Source organism: Styela clava, chromosome 1 (assembly GCF_964204865.1).
Source record: "Styela clava chromosome 1, kaStyClav1.hap1.2, whole genome shotgun sequence".
Classification (NCBI taxonomy): domain Eukaryota; kingdom Metazoa; phylum Chordata; class Ascidiacea; order Stolidobranchia; family Styelidae; genus Styela; species Styela clava.
The window spans coordinates 2,419,744-2,440,128 of NC_135250.1; the positions used below are offsets into that span (position 1 = coordinate 2,419,744).

Consider the following 20,385-nt stretch of genomic DNA (forward strand, 5'->3'; position numbering starts at 1 on the left):
CATTCCGTTGTCCGCCATCTTGGTTCGCATACTTCGGGAGCCCCCGATAAGTATTAAACGTTCGGGCTGTTGTACTTTCAACAATTACGTTGATAATAACCAATACCTACAACCTCATGCAAAGATACTGTGGGGAGTGGAATGTAATAAATTTGCGGCGATAGTCATACTCAGGAAGCCATGAAAGATTCAAGAAAAACCAAGCCATGAAAAACTACACTGATTGCTAGATTGGGCATTGCGGAAAAGGTGATAAGTGGTTTAATATACAAACAAACGCAAAACCATGGAGGCAAATTCGGTGTGCGGACACTCATAAAAGCAATTATCAGGAAAAACACTAATCACACGTGAGCAGGTCTGTAGCCTAATTGATACATTGACGTGGCCAACACTGCGTGAGTTTGAATCCCATTGGGAAATATTTATCCGTGAGGGTTACTGCATTCCCTTACCGTGGTGAACCAATACTCCAGCCATTTCTGTGAAATAAATACGAGAATTCAATAAAATGGAATTCATGTTAAATTTAATGAGTCGCTTTCCCCGCAAAATGAAATTAACTTTTTGAAAACCAGAATTCATCCCATCGACCTGAGTCAACTGGGGTGAACAAGATAATTTTAAAGACAAAATCGTAATCCTAAAAACCTTGAGGTACATTGTTCATTGTCTTTTCTGAAAAACAAAAACAAAGCACGATTGCCCACGCGTCACCCCCTTTAAGAATACCAGCCACTCTCTAATTAGTATACTATACACATCATGCGAAGTGTTTATTGCCCGCTCAGACACCCAGCAGAGACGAAAAAATGTTTTTGCTTTGTTGTACTTATAGCTTGTTATTCATTAGGGATTATATCGGCAACTATAGACAATGACTAATTGTAATAATAAATTCGATGGCGGTTAAATGAAGCAGGTTTGTGCAACCTTGTTTCCACGGGTCAAATTTTGCCCACAAGGACAATTTGTGCGACCCGCGAGGAAGGGCCATTTTTTATTGGTGTGCGGCTCGCGAAATTGAACTTAGTTGAGTATGGTATCCTCGAGTAATTCCAATCTCTTTGCGTTGCAAAGCCTATATCAGAGCCCAATTTATTAGCTATGCATATGATTTTACAATGCTTATTTGTGCCTGCAACTACTAAAAAGATTATGCCAAATAAAGGTGCAGCCCGCAGTTTCACCCGTCATTTATATCTGGCCCTTCTTTATCAAAGGTTGCACACTGAAGCGTTGAACGTAATTGTGTTGTCTCGTGTTACCCCCAACTGTTAGACTGAATTTCTATAAAAGAAAAACTCTTTGCATAGAATTTTGGGAAACTTTGTTTCGTTTTATTCAGTATATTCTCATACTTACACTACACAAAATATTTACTCAAATTAGAACATTTCAAAAATAAGAATTCAACTTATCTCTGTTTGGAAAACAACTTTTGCGTCAGAATCTAAAAAATAATTGATTTACTCAGTATATTATCACGTATTCGAAAAAAAATATTCCAAAATTAGTTGAAATTCCCCTCGAAAAATACTTCACTTATCATGGCGAATAGGAAATACCGTCTAAACAAAGCACGATGCGATACTGAAGCTTCAAGTATCGAGCAAAGTTCAAAGCGAAAATTTGTTTCATTTTAGCTACCTGTTCCGCACAAATATTTTCTCAATAATAGTTAGAATTTCGATTGAAAAACAATAATTTCACTCAACATAGCGAATCAGAAATGTCACCTAAATTAAAGACGATACTCAAGTTTTCTTATTGATAGAAAAGTTCGAGGCAAAAATTTGTTTCATTTTTATCCACGTGTTCCACATGAATATTTTCCCCGAAATAGTTCAAATTTCGGTCGAAAAACAATAAATTTACGCAACATAGCTAATCGTAAATGCTTTCTGAAACACGATACGCTTCTCAAGATTTCAAAAATCACTCATAGAATAAAATCTACGTAACTATTGACACACTAACGGATTCACATATGGGTTTAACCTAGCAACAGAGATTGCAGCAATCAAGACAATATCGCCCTGTAGATAGTTGGATGAAAAAAAGGATTCCACAGACATAAATTTTTTAGAACGAGGATATTTTCCCCAAAATAGTTCAAATTTCGGTTGAAAAACAATTATTTCACTCCTCATAGCGAATCGGAAATGTTGTCTAATCTAAAATACGATACGATACTCAAGTTTTCCTATTAATAGGAAATTTCCAAGAAAAAATTTCTTACTCATTTTAGCCACGTGTTCCGCTGGAATATTTTCCTTAAAATAGTTCGAATTTCGGTTGAAAACAATTATTTCACTCATCATAACGAATCGGAAATACTTTCTGAAACTTTATACGCCAACTTAAACACTTAATCCTTTTTGATATGGAACGCTCTCAACAAAAACTGTTATCTAAGAGTTGTTTTGCTTACTGAAATAACAATCCTAATTGGGTCTAATCTTGTGGTTCTCTAACGATGCTTCGCGCTCCACAAGACGGACGTGGACAATCTTTGCGGGAAAACTAATGAAACTGTGACGTAGGTTGCTTCCATGGTAACCATTTGTAACTGTACAATGTACTGTACAACTGTACTGTGTGAATATTACTTGTTCTGCATGAAATGCATTCATTGCGAAGCGCTTATGATATATAACAATAAAAAAAATAAAAATAAAAACATTTGTTGAATTCGATCTTTTTCCGCCTTATTTTGGACATTTATATTTCTTTATTGTTTAGAGATTGCGTATTTTCAACGTGTTTTTTGAGTAAAGCATACTTTCGCCTTACTGTCTGTTATTTATAACTTATTGTTTGCTAATTACCACTAATCCAAGTGATACCCCTAACTAAGAGTGATCATAAATTCCTCATTAACTAGTTTCGTTACACCAGAAATAAGGTCAAAGCCGCTAGAAGTCAATTACTTTTATGTTTTATTTCAAATTTTCCTCGGGTCAAGTGGAAACCGCTTTACCACTCAAATATCATTGTTTTATTTCAATCCATCGGAATTTTTATATGTAATTGGAGAACACTTCATTCTCTTACGTTTGTCCGCCGATGTTTTGTTTTTGATTCAGACCCTTACCACAAATAATGAATATATACGAATAAATGATAGTATCTACATGTTTATCTCGATGAAGAGTAAAGCCAATAAGGTGGCTTAACCATATGGCGAACCACGGCCTCTTGTCTGGTTACCAGTTCATGTCGGTATGGGATTAGAAGTTATTTGTTTTCAGCTGGATCGACATAAAAAAGGGAACAGTAAATTTAGATATAAAGTATAGCAAATTCATCTCAGCTGCTAGCATACCGGTACAGATTCGTGGCCTGCGTGTCCATATTTTAAAGATTGCTTTGTCTTTCAATTTATATTTTCATTCTTAGGACGGAATGTTGGCCCCAGAAGCTTGCACGGATCATCACCCCGGGTATCATCAACAGATCAGCGGGTTCAGGGAGGGTTTCGACTCCGCTGTACGTACGATAAACCATCGAGGCCAGAAATTGCAAACCAAGCGTTGTATAGAATTACTTGGACAATCACGCAACATGGGACAAAGGTGACAATATTTATAAAAGGCTTTTAAGCCATATTCGTCTTGAATTTAAAATGACGTATCCAAAATATTATTCCAAACATACTGAATCATTATCTAAGGCTGGTGTAAAAAGTGTACTTACACGATAAAAAGCATTACTTTTACGCTTTTGTATTTTATTTTATTTTAAGTTATGCTCGCCTCCCAGGTATCTCTGCATTTTGTTTTTCTGTTTACTTTTTGTGTTTTGCTTATCACAATGATGGAGGATTTCCCGCCAGGGAGGAGTTTTTTTGTTTTTGTTGGGGGGTTGCGTGTAGGGAATAATACTATTTATATGGTGTGGTTTTTCTAATCTCGATTTGTATTATTGTAAAACATATTTATACTCGCAATATTATTGAACTATTCAAACTGCGCAAAAGTAACTTGCGCGACTTGCGTTAGTTGAGAGATTTCTTAAAGATTGAACAAATACCTGAAACACAGTTTCATGCATCTGTAAGGGCGGAGATCCAAAACAGACAACTAGAGGAATTTATCGAAACGGCAAAACACCGGTCTATGTGAACAAGCAACCCGGCGTTAGGTCGCGGTTCGTCACGTAATCAAGCCGTCTTATCGACTTTCCAAGGATAAACGAGAAAACCTTATTTCCCTTATATTTTATTTATAGGAATTATTCCACACTGACGAAACGACTGATACATTTTCTGAAGCAACTGTCGTCAGAATTGACGTCACGGTCACGTGTTCAGTGAGAATTGTCGACAGGAGAACCCCAACGTCTGAGCTGCAAGGCGTGGAAGAAAGCGCCGGATTCTATATTGGATTAAAGGTAGGGCGAATTAGGAATAAAGATAAATAAATTGTCATAATCGCTACTTAATTACCCATCCCGTTCAAGGTACTTATCCCCCGCGGGTTGGAATTATAGATGAATAAATGGTGTCAGATAAAAGAGTGGAGCGGAGGTTGAGCACGAAGATCGCATATCGGTAACGATATGGTCTCGGAAAGCCGAATTTGCTTGCTGGCAAGGCGGGCAAGTTTGGCAGAGGCGGTTAAGCGCGACAGATTGAAAAAAATGTTTCTATTTATTCAGAATAATATTGCAAAATTTTGAATAAATTGTAGAGTCCTACAGACGGGGAAAATTTGAATAAAAAAGAAAACGAGAATATCGCTCGGAGACCGAAGACTTATCGATCGAAACTGCGGTTTTGATTCATGACCCTATAGTGACACCGCGTGTCCCATCACTAATTAATTAATAACTCGCTAATTATACGTCATAATTCATCCAAAATCAATAGGCTTCTGGTCCGAGATATGATGAATGCACATGCAAAAATTGGGAGCCGATTCAACTATGCTTTCGTGAGATATCGCGTTCATCTAACAGACATACAGACAGACCCACAAATACCTATCAACCACAAATACCTCACCAACATACTTAAGATCGATAAGTAATAATTAACTTCCAGCCACTTTCTTATTTCATTTTTCAGATGCAACCACAGGTTATAAGTATACGAGAAGGTGAAACACAAACTGTAACAGTAACATCTTCAGTACCGTTTCCATGCCAACTGGAAGATCGAGGCAACTGTGTAATGAGGGTTTTCTTGGCTGCGAGAAACTTAGGTAAGAAAATGCGTCGGATTGTACCTTAATTATGAAGTATTCATAGGATTCTGCAAGTCCGCAAATCGAATTTCTCGGGTCTGTGTCGCCATGATGGAAATGCAAAAAAACATGTTCCTGACTATATTGCTTCAACTGTTGAACTATTTCTATATTCTAATGTATTTCTATATTTCTTCAAATATTTCTGATTAGACATTGCCTATCCATTTCATTACTTATCGATCTTGAACGGTAAGTATGTTGTTGATAGGTATTTGTCTGTTTGTTACTTATCGATCTCGATAAGTATGTTGATAGGTATTTGTCTGTATTTTTGTTTGTCTGTTAGACACTTTCGTATCTGACGCGATATCTCACGAAAGCGAGGTTGAATCTGCTCCAAATTTTATTTATCATATCTCGGGCCAAGCCCGATTTTGGATAAATTATGTCGTATAACTAGCGAGTTATTAATTAATTAGTGTTGGGACACGGTGTCGCTATTGAGCCGGACCGAAGGAATCGAAACGCAGTTTCTGTTTTGGGGGATCCCTTATCTTTCGTCGCTACGAACGATGGATAAGTCGGTGATCTCTGATTGCTATCTAGTTATACCCTTATTTGATGTGAGGGCATGGAATTTGAAGCCAAGATTGTAATCTGCGATTCTAACATAGTTAAGTCTAATGTTCCAACTACTAAGCACAAAATCGAACCTAACTGAAGCTTTTCATCTCACCCCTTTCAGATTCTAAGGACAATCTACCTCCAAATGTAATGATTACTGGATGCTCTGTTGCCATCTCGCGGATAAGCTGTCAGGAAGGAGTTTGTGGAAAAGGGAAATTTGAGGTGAGAGGATACGGATCCATTATTGTCAATGTAAAAAAACAGTGGCTGCCAATCTAATTGGGGCCACGGACCATTCTGATGGTTTGCTGTGATTTTGTGAACAATAATTTCAATATTGTTCAATATTTCAATTATGTATAAGTGGTACAAACAAAAACTTTGTCAAAAGTCTCTTTGATTTCTAAACGACTAGAACAATTCCTTCAAAAACAAACCTTTTGATTATGTGATTAAGATCTTCTGTTAAGCTGTCACGGATGGCCACAGACTCATCTTTCTCTTTAATTTTTAGCTTGAAGATCCCATAAACCCCTAAAATCCATCCGTATGTTTTAAGTTTCAAATAAACATGAGAAGTACGTTGATATAAGTAAGGTGGCTCTAGACCAGGGGTGCACAACACGGGGCACGCGTGCCAAATTTGGCACGTCATATGCTCAAACGTGGCACGTCATATGCTCAAACGTGGCACGCGAACGGTTTTGTAAAATAAAAATTGTATTCATGATATACATTAAATTATCACGTTTATATCAAAATCAGCTGTTGTTCAAGACATTAAACTGTTCCAATCAATAGATATTCGATATTAATATTAAAATTTGTCTGATGTGTGTTTTACGGGGGTTAATTTACAATACCAACGATTAGTGTGGCACGCAACAAGATTATTTAGAAAAATTTGGCACAAGTCCTCATTTGAGTTGTGCACCCCTGCTCTAGACGACGCCAGCATAGCTGTTTCCAACATTCTAACCTCTCAGGCACGCCCCCCCCCCCCCCCCCCCCAAAAAAAAAAAAAAAAACGTTTTCAAATAAATCAAATATTATTTAAATGTTAATCATTAGACTAAAATATTTGCGGTTACTCATTCTGTATCCAACATTTTAATATATATATCTTGTTTTCCATACAGATTTCCGGAGTCCAGGACTTTGCAAATGACGGGACACGAAAAACTCTGGTTGAAACTATCCCGATACTGGCCCACGATGCTGCTTGGGCTGGCTATGATGCCCCAGACGTCGAGGTATGTTCTGAAGATCTTCATTAAATAGAAGTGTTGGGAAGCAGTGGTTCCGAACTCTTTTTTCAAGCGATCCAAATTTCTTAAAAAACAAATTTTGTAAAATCTCGCAACCCAACAATATGTTCGAATACTAGGAGATATGCAAAGCTTATGCCTTCAATGGTGACAAAACTAACAGAGCGACTAATACCGATAGGGGCCAAGTTTTTGGGCTGTGATACTTCCTCACTTTTATACAAATATGAACAATAAAATTAATAATATTAGAAAATACTAGAAAAGCAGTAATTTTGAGGTTTTTGTCTACAAAACAAGCGACCCAATAAAATTGTCACACGACCCAATTTTGTGTCGCGACTCGCGACCCATAGGTTGGAAAACACTGTTGAAAAGGATACCAGGGTACTGATTTTAGGTTTATCAAGCCTATGACCACTATCAGTGGCGTAGCCAGGTGGGTGGCTTCGCGAGTCGAAAATTTTGGCTACGCCACTGAGCACTATTATCTCGTCAACAACTTAACAAACTGTAATCTGTCAGACAGTAGTTTATTTTTCGCATGTCTAAAGTACACATTGTACAAACTTGATTTAGAAAGAAGAAAAAAAAAAATTGCATTTCAGCGATTATTATCGAGCAGGTAACCTATAATGGAGTCTAACATTAAATCATACTATAAGGAAAAAAGAATATTTAACGCAGCAACAATAGCAAAAAACGAGAATATCGGTCAGAGACCGAAGACTTATCGATCGAAAGTTAGGGGATCCCAAACCAGCGCTCTTACTCTATAGGGGCACTTTGTGTCCCATCACTAATCAATTAATAACTTGCTAATTATACGACATAATTCATCCAAAATCAATAGGCTTCTGGTCCGAGATATGATAAATGGACATGCAAAATCTGCAGCAGATTCAATCTCGCTTTCGTGAGATATCGCGTGCATCTAACAGGCAGACAGACGAATACCTATCAACATACTTACCGATTGAAATCGATGAGTAACGATTAAAATCGATAAGTAATTAATAACATTATTTATTTTTATCTATGTGAACGCATTTTCGCACATAAACTTTCGGATTATAATTTTTTTGGGAAAAATCTGAGTGTTGACAAAAGGTCACATTGAATAGATTGACGGGTCGGGTTGTGGCCCGCGGGCAGCCTGTTGCACACCCCTGCTCTGATGCAGTGGTTCCCAAACTTTTCAGAGTTGGGACCCACTATTTATTACCACAGCTTATGTCGACTCATCTCGTGATTTTTTACAATGTAATTTTAGTTTCGATAAATGAACCTAAAAGACCTCTTCAGAAATAAACCATAGTGTTATTCTTCGAAAGAAAATATAAATCCTGTCTAAATTACGGGTAAACACTGTAAAAAGGGCTGTACAGTGTACAAAACTGCTATGCGTAAAAAAGCCACATGGTCATTCTTTGTGTAGCAAATTTTTGTTCCTTTGAGAAGATCGTAAAAAGGAAACTTTTATAGATTAGAATTTAAATTCTATTTAATTTATTTTGTTTTTTTGAAGCTTTACGTATTCGAGTCGCCACCGATCCTAATACCCAGTTTAATTAATCAAAGCTTTCTACAGCTTTTTCACGACCCACTAAGATTCCTTTTGCGACCCACCAGTGGGTCGCGACCCATAGTTTGGGGGCCGCTGCTCTAATGCATTTATTTCTTTGCTTCTGTTTATTGACTTTTTTATAATTCAAGTTCCAAAATGAGCACCAATAATTTTGCAGTTGCCACGAAATGTCGATAATGAACATAAAGCAATCTTTATCTATTCTATTCGTTTTGTTTAATTTAGGTCACAATCACCGATGTGGATACGTCACAATGTTATTCATATACTGACCCGCATATTGTGACACTAGATGGAGCTCTATACGACTTACACACGACAGGAACGTTTGTGATGTATGAGTCAACGGAACGTGACTTTAAGGTGATTACAAATATCTCTCTGAAAAGAGATTTTATTGTTTTTGGGGGAGATTTTTGCTTTTTGTTTCCATGTAGTATTACTATTAATATTTTATTTATTTAGTATTATTGGCGGACACCGGAAAGTATATATGTGTACCAGGTTAGGGTTAGGCCATAATTTCAGGTATAAATACTATGGGAGTCACTTGGCTAGTCTCCGAACTCGTAATAGAACAGAAATAAAGACAATCGGAATAAAATTATGGCCTAACCCTAACCTGGTACACATACTACGTTCCGGTGTCGGCCATCTTGGTTTACGTACTTCGGGACTACCGCATATTTATGCACACACATAATAAACTATTCAAACTGGAAAACTTCGATGTTTTTTCACTTTTAAGAATATTAAAATAAGGTTTATGATATCGCTATGCGTTTACTCAAAACTGCGTCTTTCAGTTTGACATTCATGGTTGTGCGACATTAAATGCCATTTCGGCGCTCAGAAGTATGTGTACCAATATGAAGGTAACTAATTTTGTTCGCCTACTTTACATCAAGTTCTGTAAAGGAACGGAAGCCTATGGGCAGGGGATATATACACTTGGCTAACACAAACAGTCCCCGAACTCGTAATAGAACTAAAACATGAGAGCTATGCTCAAATATATGGACACGTAGGAAATTTTGCCAATTTCCGAAAATCATACCACAGTCCAGTGTTCGGCATAAAAACTTCCCACTTTCGCTAAGCACTAGATCCATCGGCAAACGCCGAGCACGAAATCAACTGATGTGCTTACGCAGAACGTTCGGCCACGTCATAGCAAACAAAAAACGAATCTCACAGAGCCAACAGAAATATTTGAAATAAATAAAAATGATAGCCTTCTAGAAATAAATTCCATCTTTCACTACTGAAAATTTTGAAGAAATTGGTCCAGTAATCAAAGAGAAAAACGACTTTTTAGGTTATCCACTAGGTATCTAAAAACAATTCAAAACGATCGTTATGTCCACTAACGTGTCCAATAAAATTAGTTACCTCCATATTGGTACACATACTTCTGGAGCACCGATTTCTCTGTGGACGACATTTTTCGTTAGTTTCCTTGTATAATTCAACACTCTTACTTTTCACTGCAGGTGCACTCTAGGGTCTGGGACAAGTGGGACATCACTAACGGGACTACGTCATCTCACAATTCTTGGTGTCACTGCGGAGTAGCAGCTAGTGAAGGAGGTGACGTCATCGTTATCGACGGATGTGGACAAGATGTGACGTCATCAAATGACGTCACTGAACCTCTAATTGAAATCGTCAGTGAGTTACCAATGGACCCAGCTACTCGCATATTAACATCGAGAGAAGGGGAGAAAATAACGGTACGTCTAAAGACTAGAATTTTTTTTCTTCATTATGTTTTTTCACGCGGGTTTGCAATCTGTCATGAAGACTCGCTATTCATAACATTTTATTCTTTTATACAAGATACTCTTCCCTTCGGGAGCGAACTATGGTGTCTCGGGATACTAACGAGAATCTCTGATATAAATTTTTCATTTAAACTCTGTCAAAAATACACTGCTGGAAAACGGGGAGTTTTCTTGTGAAGTGAAAAGTGGAATCAGTTTTTCGACTAGCATTGTGGCCCCCTCCAACTGCTCTGCGACTCTCTTGAGGGGCCTAGGGCCCCCCGTTTGGGAGCCGCTGATTTAGAGCCTGATTCATAGCCAAAGTCAGTAAACCCTCATAAAAATCTATTTTTTCGTCAGATCTTCTTCCCGTCTGGGGCATTTGTTCGAGTGGACGTGGAACCATGGGGTCTCGGAATCACAGTGCAGGCACCTTCTGTTGATAATGGGAAGACTAAGGGTTTATGCGGAAATTTTGATGGAAATTCTATCAACGATGCAAGAAGACAAAACATTGAAAATTTTAGGTACGCGAGGAGTTGATTTGTCTGGGCTCCTGAAGTATGCGAACCAAGATGGCGGACATCGGAATGTAATATGTGTACAAGGTTAGGGTTAGGCCTTAATTTTAGGTACAAAGGTACTTGGTACAGAGGTACTTGGCTAGTCTTCGAACTCATAGTAGGACTAAAATAAGGGAAATTGGAATAAAATTATGGCTTAACCCTAATCTGTTACCCATGCTACGTTTCGATGTCCGCCATCTTGGTTTGCATACTTCAGGAGCACCGATTTCTCTGTGGACGACATTTTTCGTTAGTTTCCGTATTGTAACTTTTATAAAAAGCAAATTCAACGATTGATAACCATTATTTATGCACATGCTATCGCTTTTCTTGCCATAGTTGAGAAAAGCTTGTATGAAAAATGACTAGTTCCCGATTGGCGTCCATAATGCAGCTTTATCGATAAATCATCTTTGCGATTTAAATTGTTTTACTACTTTTTGGACACATGGTATACACATGCTAGGCCGACTTTAACTGCTGTGATAAATTGATTGTGTGGGGCCCATTCTGGCTGGGAATAAAAATGATAAATGTATGGAAAAGAAAATCGTCATTACATTTTATATTTCGTATAATTTATATAAAATCAAATACTTAATTTTAATGACTCTCACTAGTGCAAGTACCACGGTGGTTGTAAAGATTGCAATGGCCTAAGGCCGGCTCTGCACCTATATAGAATAGTTATTATGCTATTAATAAATTCAATTGAATTATTATAAAGTTGTGAATCCACTTTTAGCCCAACCCGTATAAATCTCAAACGTGTTAAGTGTCGCTTGCAACTCTTTTTCTATCACTTCTCTACATTTCGTTATGCCTCGGAATCTTGATTTTTCAATTCATTTATTATTCCAGCCATTTAAGTCCATATGAAAAACAAAGTATTGAAATCACTAACAGATAAAAACAGTAAAGCTAACTCAGGATGTAGCCGTAAGACAACATTTCTGCTGAATTAGTGGCCCATCGAATTGTTTGATCCGGTCCACTTATGTTTGCTGAAATAACGACTTTAGTTTTTATGGGTATAAATTTCCGTTGAAAATATCGTTGAAAATACTGAATCGTTGGGTGCTTCAGTCTCATTAATCATTGTCCACTTGATACACTGGCTATTTGTTGTACATCAGTTGTTACGTAAGTTATTTGTAAGTAAACTTTTTTTGGTGCTCCCGAAGTATGCGAACCAAGATGGCGGACATCGGAACGTAACATGGGTAACAGGTTAGGGTTAGGCGATAATTTTTTTCCAATTTTCCTTATTTTAGTCCTATTATCAGTTCGAAGACTAGCCAAGAGCCTCCCGTAGTATTTATACCTAAAATTATGGCCTAACCCTAACCTAGTACACATATTACATTCCGATGTCCGCCATCTTGGTTCGCATACTTCGGGAGCCCCTTTTTTTTTATTATTCATATTGAGTTTTGAGACCCGGAGTCTATTCTCCGTAACTGACTCAGGAAAGTAATTGTCCATTCCTGTGACTAATTATATGAAAATCCCATTTCAGACTCCCAGCCGGTTTCAGCTTGTTTGAACGAGTTCCTGTCAAAACGTCAAACTCCACAGTTTCCCCAAACTACTGTTTATGTGGCAAGTACGGCGAGGAATGTCAATTCCAAAACTCGATACATCGACCAAATCTGTTTGAGGGGAATGACATCACTGAGAAATATGTAGCGCTTGCAGAATCTAAGATGGTCCAACGCCAGGTTCGTATTAAATTGTAGTTTATTTATCACAATTATCCTCAATCCTCAAAAATATGAAAATGAAAGTCGCGCATCGTTAGCGTTACAGACATGTCTGCTAATCTAATTACTTCAATCGACATCGCAACATTACAGTAATTTTACGATTTAGCTATAAATACATTACATTTCCGAATTCTGGTTAATTTTGGGGAAAATAAATTGAATGTATAAATGGTTGTTTCATATTGTTCAGTTGATTTTGTGACCATATAAAAAGCATCCTTACATACCGCCTGGTATTTCTTGGGTCGCCCGATTTTAGGAAATTTATTTTTTAGAAAATTTAGTTGGTTGGAAAAAGTTGGGAATCACTGATCCAAGCTGCCTATCCCTGTAGCTAAAATAAACCTAGCAAGTTGATAATAATTTTTTTTGGTATTAAATAAATGATTTAATAAATCTGGTTCCCGTACATTTGAACCCACGACAATTGCACCTGCATACTATTACACCTATGGAATTTTTTTGTTCTGCCAATATTTGAACCCATACTAACCCTAACCCATGGGTTTTAGCATCCGCATATAGATTGAACCCGCGGATATACACATGGGTTCAAATGTACGTGGGTTCAAATGTACGATCACCGATAAATCTATGATTTTTATTTCTTTGCAACATTCCTTGCAGCCGAATAAAGTATTCCCTCGAGTTTGGGATGCGTCTTCTTCTCATCAAGAGATGAGGGGACAAGACTATTCAATCTGGCAACCCTCGTCTGGGAGGTATCGTAGTAGAAGCAAGAGATCTATCAAGCAAGGTACGACGCTACATTTTTTAAAAATTTTGTTAGAAATCAAGGAATCATTTATTCGAAGTATAAAAAATGTAATTTGCGAGTTGGGAGGAACCACGAGATGTTTAAGCGGTACTCCCATAGTGTGTGTACCAGGTTATGGTAAGGTCATAATTTTAATCCGATATTCCTTTTTTTAGTTCTATTACGAGTTTGGGACTATCTGTGATAGCCAAGTAAATATAACCTCTGCCCATAGGTTTCACACAAGTCCCTTCACACAACTTGTAAAGTAGGTGAACAAAATTAGTTACCTCCATATTGGTATGATCACTTCTGGAGCGTCTTTTAGGCACCTTGAGAGCATTTTATGCGGGACGGAACTCAAAATGTTCAAAATATCATATTATTATTCTGCACGATGAACCCAAACTGATTTCGCCTCTAAAATCTGCACATATTTTAGATTCACAGAATGGTGGAAAGCAAAAGCGATCGGTACAAGAAAGGAGATCTCATAGAAAACGCGGGAGGCGAAACAAACGACAATCTGTGGCTGAAATCCCAGGCGAAAATGACTATGGATATCACCAAGGAGTTGGGTTATATCAAGGCTATCAAACCATGCATGATGACCCTCGAACTTATGGCGGAAGTTATCAGGAAGTGAATACCATGTACGGAAATCAACGGTCACAAGGTGGCGCTGGAAACATTCCCGCCAACGAACAAGAAAATTGGCAAAGAGGAGCCTATTCCAACCAGCAAACTCAAAATGCATATAATCCAAGTGAGTCACATCTAGGAGCATATTCTGGACAAAACCCTAATTATCGAGATTTCCAACAAAATGTCCCGATCGGGGGATCGAACAATTTTTACAATCCATATGGGAATTATGGTCAATATCAATACAATCCCAATACCTATCTCCAGTCACCAGTGTCGGAAAATGGCTTCCAGAATTCACAGTTTACAAACCCTAGTTATGGATATGTACCGGATTATAGTTCCCAGCAAGGAGTCCCTGGTACCGGATATGTAAATCCGGTGCACCAATCCGGATATCATTCAAACGTCGGATCCGACGTTCAGTCTGATAGTGCACAAACTGAATATGCAACCGATCAGAATGTTAGAGGTCAACAGCTTCCAAATACGGAGTCAATATCCGGATATTCGGGTAATCCGGTAACGGGAAATACATACTCTAGTTACGGATATGTCCCAAAACCGGTAGGGGATTACGGAAATACACAACAGAATCAAAAACCAGAGCAGAGTCCGGAGTCAAGATCTGCCTATTCGGATACTACCGGATCCAACTTCGGATACTATCCGGATTATTATTCACAACAGAGAAATTTTATTCAGCAACCTAGATTTGGGGGCCAGTTTGGCAATATGGGTCAAGGGGTCCCTAACCATGCAAGCTATGGGTATGTCCCAGAATATAACCCATATCAAAACACCCATTCTGGTAATCCACGACATGCTCCGGATCCAATCCCCGGATATGGGACAGAATCCGGAGCTGGGGACTCCCAGTATAATATCCCTGGCGCCGGCAACAATTTTCACGGCGGCCATGTTGGTAATTCGCAAAGTATGAGTACACAAAATGCTCCGGATACGATCCCCGGATTTGGAGCAAAACCCGAAGTTGGGAACTCCCGGTATAATATCCCCGGCGCAACAAATAGTTTTCATGGCAACTTCGGGGCAGGTTATAATTCTCAATATTCAAACTACCAATCATCACAAGCTGGTGGTGCCGGATATGGAGTCGGAGTTCAACAAGCCGATTCTGGTAGTGCCGGATATGGATCCGAAGAAATTCGGCGATCGCAAACTCCGGTTACAAGAAGCGATTATATTTCTGGTATATCGTCGCGGAAGATTTCAAAACATAAACGAAGGGGTGTCGATACTGCTGCAAGTACCGGTCCGCGTACTGTGGAAACTGGAACAGGTATGTCAGTGGTTCCCAGCTTTGTTTCCGTATAAATAGCGCATGGAGTAGATTTGGACCTTCTGAAGTATGCGCACCAAGATGGCGCACAACCTGAACTAAGGTTGTGTACCAGGTCAGGGTTCAGGTTGTGCGACATCTTGGTGTGCATACTTCAGGAGTACCGTAGATTTTATGCCGTGATAACTTTTTCTTTCTCTTTTCTTTCTATATATTTACGGTAATGGGCTTTCCATATCAGGCTCTGACAAAGTTTTTCTGAATAGAAATTCGAAACGTAAAGTAAATCGTTTAGCTAACACCGGTTGTGCTTTATTTATCATCGATTTGTTCCCGCTTGTTGTTCAGTCCTTAATTTAATAGCGCATTTTTGTCGAATCTTCCCTCCTCCTATTTTGAAGCTCTCAATTCCTCCCTTGCCCTGTAGAAAAAAGTACTTTATTTGGTACTCCCGAAGTATGGGAAATAAGATAGCGGACGTAGTATGTGTACCAGGTTAGGGTTAGGCCATAATTTTAGGTACAAATACGACGGGAGTCACTTTGCTAGTTCCCGAACTCGTAATAGAACTAAAATAAGGAAAATTGGAATAAATTTTGGCCTAACCCGGTACACATACTACGTTCCGATGCCCGCCATCTTAGTTCACATACTTCGGGAGCACCCTTATATTTATTCAATCTTCAATGGATCGTTAGCTTATGTTATGCGCAAGTCTCCATCCCGCTTTTTTTAGAGTTTAGGTTAGTGGTTGCTAAATTTGATGGACCGGGGGCTAAAATTAGAAGCGGGAGAATATACGCGGGCCAGGAGAGGGATACACCAACAAGGGGCCAAAATCATCCGGTATAATTAAGATACCGAACTGAATTGTTACGATTAAACACGTGCTTTAACTGTGATAATGACGTAACTATTGTTGGTATCCAAAGTGAAAACACCTTGTGAAATAAAACTATCAAGCGAGTTTTCTTGTAAACGAAGAAGTAAAATCAGTTTTACACCCAGCGTTGTGGTCCTCTCCTCTCTGGATCTACACTGTGGATCCTCTAGGGTCACGGGCCCCCTGGTTGAGAACCGCTGGCCATTCAAATCAATCTTTTTCAGGTCGTCGTCAGTTCGGGGGTGGAGTTACACCAACGCATCAGATTTTGCCACCACAAACCCCAGATATGATTTCAATATATGGAGACCAGACGCCAGACCAGGGCAGGAACGAGGTACGTTATCTAAAGATTGAACCAGTACTGGAAACCGATATTCGAAAATATGAAAGTTCTCCCAGGGGCGTAGCCACAAATTTTCAAAGGGGGGGGGGGAAGAAATTTATATTTGCCAAGTTTGATCGAAACAGTTAGCGAATCCGGCCAAACACCGGATAACGTGTGTTTTCATGAGTCATGGGGGTCTAACAGGCATTTCAAGCTACGAAAATTTGCTATCTATGATACAGAAAGATGATTTTATTTTTTTACATTTTAAAAGGGGGGGTTCCAACCCCCAAAACCACCCCCTGGCTACGTCCCTGACTTTTCCGTCCATTAGCATTCCTCTAGTGATTTATGCCTCATGTCTAAAATTTTAAGGGCACAAAACACAGAAATCGGGCGACCTACGTATTCTTGGACGATCGCTTTCCAAAAACTAGCCTCAAAACAGACATGAGATGGCCAAATAGCAAAGGATGGTCGAAAAATTATGTGATTGCAAAATGTGGCTCAATCATACGGTAGGTGTAAAATGATAGTGCTATTATCGTATTAGCAATGACAATAACTCTATGTCAAATAGGTCAGTGAAATAACTTTATATATCATGTATTTGTCCTTATTCCTAATTCCTGCTCTGTTGTGTATATCGAGTCCAATGAAGGCCATTTAAATGTCGATCACGGCCATAAAACTGTCCCTATTCCTAAATTATATTCTTTGAGTCACTCAATAGGAGGGTGCTATTATAATAGGGATTGAGGACATATATCGATCCCAATTCTAAGCTGCCGTCTATATGTTTGCCCGATAGTACTTTGCGAAATAGGTACTAGTCCAATAGTACTATGTGAAGATCCAGAAATGGCGAAGATGCAAAGACTGCTGAGAGTGCCGGCATATTCCACGCCCACAAGTATAAAGTCCTAAATTGTGCGGTCGATTTGCCATCGTGTCATCAAATCACCGCAAATTCTATTTTAATTTATTTACTAGGAAACTGAGCATCGTTACAGCTTGTGGGACAATCTTAGGGGAAGATGCCATCCAGGTACGTATATTTGGTTATATTATACCTTCCAAATGCGAGAAATAGAGAGAGAGAAAGTGAGATATCTGATTGTTTATTCAACTCAAAAACGTACCAAACGTAGCGCAAAAATGCACACATTATGACTTTTTGTATCCGCTCCAAATTTATTACAAAAACCCAAAGTAATTTAAAAAGAAATGTTACATTTTATTCTTCTAGCGTCTCTTTGAACAAAGCTTAGGGCAAGGCATATAGGAAATTTTATACACGTTTGAATTAATTCAAAGACATGGCTTCATGGATGTTTCGCCGAGCATAGATTTCCTGGTTTATTTCCGTAACAATAACAAAGACAAAAAAGTCAATGATGACGTAACAATTGTATTAATATCACTTGTTAGCGGCGATCTATTTAATTATCAATAAAAAACTGTCTAGTTATGATATTGCGTGCGATTTTTTTTTATTTAGGTGAGAGTCATAATAATAAGTTGTATAAGATTTGGGCAATTAATTTTTATAGAATAATCTAGATAGCATTGGTCAAATTATTTCATTTAGACTGATTTGTGGACGACAGAATTTTCGCAAATTTTGGCAAAAAGGTAATATAAAAGCGAATTCATTAGCGCTGAAGGAATATATATATATATATATAATATGACTTACCTGTCAGCGGCAACCTATATAGATATATCAATTCAAACTGTCTGGATATGGTATTGTATGTGATTATTTCTATTTAAATTTATAATTTCAGCGTAATGTATCATAATTTGTGCCACAAACAAAAAGCCCCTAGTGAGATTCGAACTCACGACCGCTGGTTTACGAGACCAGTGCTCTAACCACTGAGCTATAGAGGCTACGTCGCGTATTTGTGTCGGCGTTCATATATAAAGACGTTCTCTCGAATTGACTCGCGAATTGGTCATACGCATTCCTTACCAAGCGTCGATCAAACATGACTTACTCCTTCCTCGCGGCTTTAGCATTGAAATATAATATACCCGCTATTGTAACTGTCTCAAAGTTAACAACACGGTGTGGCAGATAATCTTTTTTGTGTATATTTTTTTGGTTTTCTTTTGTTCACTAAGTAATTTATCTCGAATTACTCACGTTTTTTCTGTATATATTTGTGGTTGTATATGTGTGTGCGTCCGTGTGTGTATTAATATAATACTTTTAGGTGACTGAACACATGCCACTTCTTTTGGCAAGACACTGTTGTCATAATTATGACACATAAGTAAAACAAATAGACTGGACGGAAATTTAGGGAAGTTGTTAAAACTAGAAATGGGGCTGTTCAAACATTAGACATAAAACAAGAGAGCTATGCTCAAATATATGGACACGTAGAGTCACATAATTTTGATGACGTCATAGCGAAAAAAAAATGAATAGCCTTCTGGAGAAAATATTTATCTTTAACCACGGAAAATTTCAAAGCAATTGGTCCAGTATTCGAAGAGAAAAGCGACTTTTTAAAAACGTGTCAAAGAACAACAAGAACAAGAACAAGAACAACAACAACATAATATTGAAACGATCGTTATGTCCACTACGTGTCCAATTACTACTGTGAAAGTTGCTATTGTGATAGGCTTGACATTATGCGGCCGTGGGTACCATCGCGCTATTGCTGCACCACAATTTTTTGGGGTACTCCCGAAGTATGTGTACCAGGTAAGGGTTAGGCCATAATTTTATTTCGTTTTTCCTTATTTTAGTTCTATTACGAGCTCGGGGACTATCTGTTTTAGCCAAGTGAGCACAACTTGATGTTAAATAGGCGAACAAAATTTAGGTACCTCCATATCGGTACACATGACACTTCTTGGGCGCCCATTTTTGTCCGTTTTCTTCGATTCTGTTTATCTCAAAAAGGTTAAGATAACTCGAGTTAACTGTTCTATAGGCTTTGTCTGTTTGACTATACCAACAATAACCTGCTAAGACAGAGAACGACTGGACAATAGTCTACCATAAATTTACTTATCTTAGCCCAGATTTTTTTAAATGTACCTTCAGCACGGTGGCCCCCAGAGTGGCACCGTTGAAGGCTTCCAGAATTACAGATTTAATTCTTTGAATGTAATGTATTTAAATTATTTACTATCGTTTGTTTTATTATTATAATTAAACGCGACGTTTAAATAGCTGAATAAACCCCTAAAAACAAAGCTCGTATTTTATTGAAAAGAAGAGACCGCGAATAGTCTTTGAAAAGGAAACATAACAGTTAAACATGACAGTTTAAGAACTAATGTGCTTTCCTAACATTTAGTTGTGTTACAATAGGTTATCACCGTCCATAAATTTATTTTACAGATAGCCATCGACATATGCGTCCGAGATGTACATAATAAAGGCGACTGGATTTGGGCTGAGAGATCGTACTCTATGATTGAAAATATGTGTGAGGGAAGACTAATAAAGAATACAAACGTATGGAGAAAAGAAAGGTGAAAATTTCATAAAATTCGTTTATTTATAAAGGTGACAAAACTCGGGTTAGTTGGAACCTCTTCTAGAAAGCTCATAACTTTTGTGCGAAGCGTCCGAGATTTGGAATTTTTGGGTACATTTATACAGAAACGGAAGAAAAGTATTAATTTTTTTTTCGTTTACATTAAAGTAATAAAGAATTTTTATGAGTTCTG

The 20,385-nt window shown here is 38.1% G+C and overlaps 1 protein-coding gene and 1 non-coding gene across 2 annotated transcripts in view; one reads left to right on the forward strand and one right to left on the reverse strand.

Moving 5' to 3' along the window:
* The window catches only part of LOC120336192 (uncharacterized), a 108,970-nt gene that overhangs the window by 42,261 nt on the left and 46,324 nt on the right, over positions 1 to 20,385 (forward strand). The window contains exons 5-19 of the mRNA XM_078116246.1: positions 3,403 to 3,578; positions 4,234 to 4,395; positions 5,072 to 5,207; positions 5,938 to 6,041; positions 6,959 to 7,072; positions 8,901 to 9,038; positions 10,169 to 10,408; positions 10,799 to 10,965; positions 12,524 to 12,725; positions 13,398 to 13,527; positions 13,970 to 15,475; positions 16,583 to 16,695; positions 17,062 to 17,204; positions 17,680 to 17,734; positions 20,054 to 20,187. Coding sequence (XP_077972372.1) covers positions 3,403 to 3,578; positions 4,234 to 4,395; positions 5,072 to 5,207; positions 5,938 to 6,041; positions 6,959 to 7,072; positions 8,901 to 9,038; positions 10,169 to 10,408; positions 10,799 to 10,965; positions 12,524 to 12,725; positions 13,398 to 13,527; positions 13,970 to 15,475; positions 16,583 to 16,695; positions 17,062 to 17,204; positions 17,680 to 17,734; positions 20,054 to 20,187 — 3,520 coding nt within the window. The remainder of the gene's footprint in view (positions 1 to 3,402; positions 3,579 to 4,233; positions 4,396 to 5,071; positions 5,208 to 5,937; positions 6,042 to 6,958; positions 7,073 to 8,900; positions 9,039 to 10,168; positions 10,409 to 10,798; positions 10,966 to 12,523; positions 12,726 to 13,397; positions 13,528 to 13,969; positions 15,476 to 16,582; positions 16,696 to 17,061; positions 17,205 to 17,679; positions 17,735 to 20,053; positions 20,188 to 20,385) is intronic.
* Positions 18,510 to 18,582, reverse strand: Trnat-cgu (transfer RNA threonine (anticodon CGU)). Its single transcript has one exon. It is a non-coding gene; the product is annotated as a tRNA-Thr (tRNA).